Here is a 6,838-nt window from a genome sequence, read left to right on the forward strand (position 1 = left end):
TGAACTGTAACAAGCACCCTGATGTCATTCGGCAAAGAGTTCCACCAAGTCAGAGCCAGGGCCAAAAAACCCTGGCTCTAGTTGAGGACAGCTGGGTGCTTTTGGGGCCATGGATTTCCAGCAGATGTTGTTCTCCTGAGTGCAGCACTCGTCAGGTGGCATACCAGGAGAGGCGGTCCTGCAGGTACGTTGGTCCCTGCCCATTTAGGTCCTTGAAGGTCAAAACCAGAACCTTGAACCTGACTCGGTACTCAATCTGGAGCCAGTGCAACTGGCGGAGCACAGGTTGAATGTTAACGGTGTCCCCAGACGCAGGCCGCTGCATCGACTGGTTGTAATTTCTGGATCAGTCTCAAGGACAGTGCTGTGTAGAGTGAGTTACAGTAATCAAGCCTAGGGGTGACCAGTGTTCCCTCTAAGCTGAGTTAGTGTGAGCTAGCTCACAGTTTTTTAGCCTCCGGCTCACACATTTTTGTCTCAGCTCAGGAAGGAGGGCTCCAAAGCAAGCTAATTTATGCAGCAGCCAAATTACCTGCTCACAACTTTAATGCCGGTAGCTCACAAAGTAGAATTTTTGCTCACAGGACTCTACAGCTTAGAGGGAACATTGGGGGTGACCGTTGCTTGGATTACGATGGCCAGTTCAGGGCGAGAGGTAGGGGGCCAGTTGCTGGACCTGGCGTAGCTGGCAAAATGCCAGTCTGATAACACGTGTGATCTGGGCCTCCCTTGATAAGGAGGCATCCTGAAACACACCCAAGCGCTGAACCATCTCCATCAGTGTTAATGGTGCATGGTTGGGAGTTGGCGCCCAAGTCCCGAATCTTCCCCACCCAGCCAGAGAACCTCAGTCTCAGCTGGCTGTCAGGGTCCTTAGGCAGGTCACACCACACAGGGCTTCATAAGAAGGTAACTGTTTATTGGTAATTTCCAGTACTAAAGACACGTGTACAGCTTGTGTCAGGAATGGCCGTCAACACTAAGGCCTCTGACTTATACTAAAATCAAACATTCCTTAGAGGTCTCCCATCCAAATACTAGCCAGGGCCGATCCTGCTTAGCTTCTGAGATCGGACAAGACCAGGCTAGCCTGGGCGATCCAAGTCAGGGCGATGGTTTCTTAGGAGACAATAAATGGATTGTGTTTGTGTACGCGGCCTCTGGAGTAACCCCGTCTTCTGTGAGGATAGATGAATGTAATGGATTTGCCATTGATTTGCCATTGAATGAATTTACATGGGGGGGCCCCTCCTGTTCTAAGCAGGGGCCTCAGTCACTGATCACCGCCGAGGTCCTCGCTCCTCTACATCGGCTCTGCTTCAGCCACCTCACCACGGCCTCCAAACCCTTAGCCAGATTTCCTGGGGCGCTCCCTCTACGCTGTGGAGTCTTGTGAGCAAAAATTCTGCTTTGTGAGCTACTGGCTCAAAGTTGTGAGTGAGCGATCTGCCTGCTCCTGAAATTAGCCATCCTTCCTAAGCTAAGACAAAAGTGTGTGAGCTGGAGGCTAAAAAACTGTGAGCTAGTTCACACTAACTCAGCTTAGAGGGAACACTGGTGGTGTTCGGCCGGCCAGCCATTAGCAGAGACAGCTGGGTATCATCAGCGTACTGATGGCACCCTAGCCCAAAACTCTGCACCATCTGGGCGAGAGGGCACATGTAGATGTTAAATGACATCGGGGAGAGGACAACCCCCTGAGGGACCCCACTTACCACGGGGTATCGGGAGACCCTCTCTCCCAGCGCCCCTCTCTGTCCCCAGCCATGGAGAAATGAGACAACCTACTTCAGGGCTTCCCACGCACTCCGATGTGGGATGAGCTTCCACAGGTATCTGAAGAAGTGAGGGGTGACTCACGAAAGCTCCTCCCCTGCCACAAATTTTGTTAGTCTTTAAGGTGCTCCTGGACTCTTGCTCTTTTGTATTATGGTCAGAGTCGGCTTCCTGAACGACAGGGTGAGTTGACCGAAATGGGGGTCCTCGGGCATCTGAGAGCAGGGCCCCCCGACCCAGAGCCACTGTGGCGTAGTGGTTAAAAATGGCTGACCCTAATCTAGGAGAACCGGGTTTGATTCCCCACTCCTCCACATGAAACCAGCTGGGTGACCTTGGGTCAGTCACAAATTCTCTCAGAGCTGTTCTCTCAAGGGCAGTCCTCAAAAGAGCTCTCTCGGCCCCACCTACCTCACAGGGTGTCTGTTGTGCGGAGGGGAAGGGAAAAGAGATTGTAAGCTGCTGTGAGACTCTGAGTGAAGGGCGGGGTCTAAATCTAGTCTCCTTCTCTATCTCCTTCACCTTCTCCTCCTTTTTGAGCCTGCAGGCACCTTTGGAATTCTGACACAGTATGGTAGGCACAGCCACAAAATGGCTGCCAACAGAGGCACAGCCAGACACAAAATGGTTGCTGCAGTCACACAGTGTGGATCCTGGTGCGGCGGTGGCAGCTACTGCCAAAGCTATGTTTTTAAAAACTTGCACAGTCCATCAAATCTCCAGTGGCCAATCAGAAGCCTTGTTGGTCAGAAGCTCCACCTGGCCCTGCACAGTTTCTAAAAACACTTGGTGGGCACCAGCATTTTTCGACTGCGTGGGCGATCTCCGGCTTTTTTTATTATTATCATTTAAATTTTTATTGATTTTAACGTGTTTTAACGTTATAGCACTATAACACAGCAGCATTATATCAACCCCATTGAAATGCCTAGGGCACCCTGCTGGGCAGCCCTGCCTAAGGGAGTAACGGGACAGTTTCTTCTAGCAGAAACTTTTGAGTCAGAGCTGTTTTCATCAGATGCAAGAAGGGAGTTGAGGTGGCCTGGGCAGCTAGACTGGGTAGCGGGCACCGCACCAGGGGGCAAGGGGAGAGGGCTCTGCCAGGTGGCAGACTGATGAAGAGAAAATTGCCAACTGATGAGAGAAAAGGACCCACCTTGTTTTGCTCACGTGTTTCTAATGTCAACGGAACCTGCACAGATTAGCAGATAAAACGTGTCACGGCACGGAGGTGAGCGTCACCTGACGATTTCTGCAAATCACGTTGCGGTTAAGGCGGAGCTACCAGGGCTGGCTGAAAATCTGGCAGTCCTAATGGGGGAACGGGGGATGGGCAGATCTGGCCTCTACCCAGGGACCCCATCCACCAGGAAGTGGGAGGGGCTTCTGGTGGCCTGGCCCCACTGATGGACCTCCTGATGGCTTCTGGTATTTTTGGCCACTGTGTGACAGAGTGTTGGACTAGGTGGGCCATTGGCCTGATCCAACCTTGGCTTCTCTTGTCCTCCTGCGTGTTCTTTGCACCAGTTCCTATTCATTTGGACTGGGCTTCCATGGGAGGACTTCTCAGTGGATCGTGCCCGTGTTACTTAGCGCGTGGGCAAGGGGGATCCAGGAGAACTGTATACTGTGGGCACCAAAATGTCTTTGGGCAGCTCTTTGCACTGAGAGGTAGTGCAAGTTGGATACCCGGAGAATAAATACCCCGGAGAATTAATCTCCATGTGATGTGTGGGTGCGTGCCAAGCAGTGTTTTAACAATAAAGTACAAAAAGCACATCGACGTGTCTAATTTACTGTCCTAAGCTTTCTAGATCATCCCTCTCAAACTCATATCAAAGTGAATGAATATGTATCAAAGATGCTTGACAATTCAAAGCTGCATCGAGTCCATCTCAAAATAATATCACAGAACGTCCTTAGAAGTCCTCTGTAGTGAAAATTAACGTGCGTGACAACCCAGACCTCTTCAGGTTCTCTCCAGTGCTCCCTCTAAGCTGAGTTCGTGTGAGCTAGCTGACGGTTTTTTAGCTTCCGGTTCACACATTTTTGTCTCTGCTCAGGAAGGAGGGGCTCCAGAGCAAACGAATTTATGCAGTAGCCAAATCGCTCGCTCATAACTTTAATGCCAGGAGCTCACAAAGTTGAATCTTTGCTGACGAGACTCCACGGCTGAGAGGGAGCGCTGGTGCCAACTGTTCATGGAGTTCCTGGGGTTGCCACCCTGGCAGGGTGTTTCTGTGGGTCAGATGGTACCCCGGGATGTTTGCGTAGTGAGGAAGCAGAGACGGAGCAGCCAGGGCTGTGCAGGGGCCACTGTGAGGGGAATATCATGACTGGAAGCCTGCTTTGTGCCCTCGGGAGGGCTTCAGACACCCCCGTACTGCGTTCCTGAAGCGGTTTCCATGACATCTGTCTCTGAGTGTGGAAATCTTACAAACCCAAGTTGATAGGCAGGCATTTAACTTTGGGCCGGCCTGATCATTAAAGGGTTGCGGCACTGCAGCCGAACAGAATTGTTGTTTAAGGCTGCCGCCTCAGGGCTCCAGGATTTCTCAGTCATCCATCTTTATTTACTTACTTCATTTATACCCTGCTGTTTCTCCCCAGTGGGGACCCGAAACAGCTTGCATCATTCTCTTCCCCTCCTTTCATTCCCACAACAAACCTGTGAGGTAGTTTAGGTTTAGGGTGTGACTGGCCCAAGGCCACCCAGCAAGCTCCCATGGCAGAGTGCGGGATTTGAACCTGGGTCTCCTGGATCCTAGACGGACACTCTAAATGTTATGGGCATGCTCCAGATTCCGTGCTTGCTCTTCCCAACAGAAAGAGGCCCCCACATTTCTGTCATTTTGCATAAGCTGCAAAACAAATGTTCAGGAATCATGGAATCATAGAGTTGGAAGGGACCTTCAGGGTCATCTAGTCCAACCAGTCTAGGAATCAGAAGTGTAGTGCAGTGGAACAGCTTGGGGGGGGGTTTGCAATGTTTGTACATATGTATCACCTCCCTTTTACTGATCAAAGACGGATAGCCGTGTTAGTCTGTCTGTAGTAGAAAAGAGCAAGAGACCAGCAGCACCTGAAAGACTAACCAAAATTTGAGGCAGGGGAGGAGCTTTCCTGAGTCACTGCTCACTTTTTCAGATGCCTTTTACTGCACAAGGGCCCCGGTCACACGGAAGGTTTTGGGCCGGGAGAGGGACGGATTGGGGGCGCAGCAAACGGGCGCGATCTCACCGCAACATCTGGGAAGCGGCACGCACCCGTCCCCATCCGGCCCTTCCGGCCAAAAACCCGCTGCAAAAAAGAACCACCCCTAGAGGTGGACTTACCAGAAAGGCCGCGGCAAGCGCGGCTGTGGGATCGCCAGAGCGTCCTTCTGCCGGCGCTTCCGAGGCTCCTGCGCAGTTCGGCTGGCTCCCTCCCTCTTCAGTGGCTTCCCCCCCGGCATCTGATCGTGCCGGGGAGGAAGTGCGTGGTGGCTCAGGGGATCTATGTGATCCCGCCGCCGCGTGTCTTTTTTGGTGCGGCTTTAAAAAGCCGCACTTTGCCCGTGTTTCTTCCCCCCGTGTGACAGGGGTCTATCTTCTGCTTTTGTAGTCTGCTTTCTCCGTGTGGTATGTCGTGTCTTAGGCCAGGGGTCCCCAGTGTGGTGCTTGTGGGTGCCACCGATACCCTGCCCACCAAATGTTTTCAGAAAGTGGCTTTTACCCACAAGGCTTCTTATTGGCCACTGGGGATTTGGTTGGCTGTGCAGATTTTTAAAACTACTGCATCGACGGCAGCTGCCACCACAGCACAAAGATCGTCACGGTGTGACTGAAAATATGCCACAACAGACTTTCTGTGGCTGGCTCCGCCTCCTGGGGCCGCCATTTTGTGGATGTGCCCACTGCACTGTGTCGGAATTCCAAAGGTACCCACAGGCTCAAAAAGCTTGGGCAGAGGTTTGTTTGCATTGTTTCCCAGATCTGCGGTCCGCGTCCTCCCGTATTGTTTGTTGGAGGTCTTTTGCTGGGTGTTTGAACTGATTTTTATATTTAGTCATCCGTATTGTGTACCAGTGAGAAAAGCAGTTTATAAATGAAGTAAATAAAATAAAAGGAACATACATAAAGTAGATGGGTGAGACTGGGGGCTTCCTCCGTCGCCAAATCCTTGTCCCAGGCCCTGGGGAAATTATCTGTAAACTACCATCCCCAGCCGTGCAACGAGGTCATGGCTGTATTTGCTCAGTGAGATAGGGGGGAAAAATGTCATACATTTTATCTGCTTAGAAAGCAAACCTAATGGTCTCCTCTTCGCTGAATAGTAGGGTTGCCAAGTCAAAAATCGTCGGGTGCGGGGGACTCCTGTCCGGCTTCCTGTGCACACACGCACACCGCATACACATCACCAGGAAGTGATGTTATGAATAGGGGGGAAAAATGTCATACATTTTATCTGCTTAGAAAGCAAACCTAATGGTCTCCTCTTCGCTGAATAGTAGGGTTGCCAAGTCAAAAATCGTCGGGTGCGGGGGACTCCTGTCCGGCTTCCTGTGCACACACGCACACCGCATACACATCACCAGGAAGTGATGTTATGATGTCGGATACGCTGGGGGCGGGGCCACGACCATCCGAGGGGAAAACAGAGTTTTCCCCTCTGATGGTCGTGGCCCCGCCCCCAGTGTGCCTGGCGTCATAATATCACTTCCTGGTGACGCGCACGCCGATGGCGGGAATCGGGCCTCTGGGGCGGGGTTTTTCCCGCCCCCCGGGGGGACTTGGCAGCCCTACTGATCTCAGTACCAGAATAATTGGAGTGAATATGGCCATACCTATGGCCCATCATTAATACCAGCAACACAATTGCCAACATATAAGGATACAACATCTGGTCTTTAAATCAGTGTACTAAAGATCTTGTATACATATGTATATGTATGTTTGAATGTGTGAATGTGTGTCTATACTATGTTGTATAGTGACCACTGAGGAAGGTCCTTTGAGGCCGAAACGCGTTTGGTCTTCAGTTGGAAAGTGTTGACCCATCATGTGTATTAATATATATATAT

At 51.3% G+C, this 6,838-nt stretch overlaps 1 protein-coding gene across 1 annotated transcript in view; it reads left to right on the plus strand.

Annotated features, from left to right (window-relative positions):
• Positions 1–6,838, plus strand: part of NT5C3B (5'-nucleotidase, cytosolic IIIB) — a 25,966-nt gene that overhangs the window by 16,335 nt on the left and 2,793 nt on the right. Inside the window, exons 8-9 of the mRNA XM_015425162.1 lie at positions 1,765–1,832; positions 1,938–1,959. Of these exons, the coding sequence (XP_015280648.1) occupies positions 1,765–1,832; positions 1,938–1,959 (90 nt within the window). The remainder of the gene's footprint in view (positions 1–1,764; positions 1,833–1,937; positions 1,960–6,838) is intronic.

Source organism: Gekko japonicus, unplaced genomic scaffold, assembly GCF_001447785.1.
Source record: "Gekko japonicus isolate JY-2015 unplaced genomic scaffold, Gekko_japonicus_V1.1 scaffold4201, whole genome shotgun sequence".
In the NCBI taxonomy this organism is placed as follows: domain Eukaryota; kingdom Metazoa; phylum Chordata; class Lepidosauria; order Squamata; family Gekkonidae; genus Gekko; species Gekko japonicus.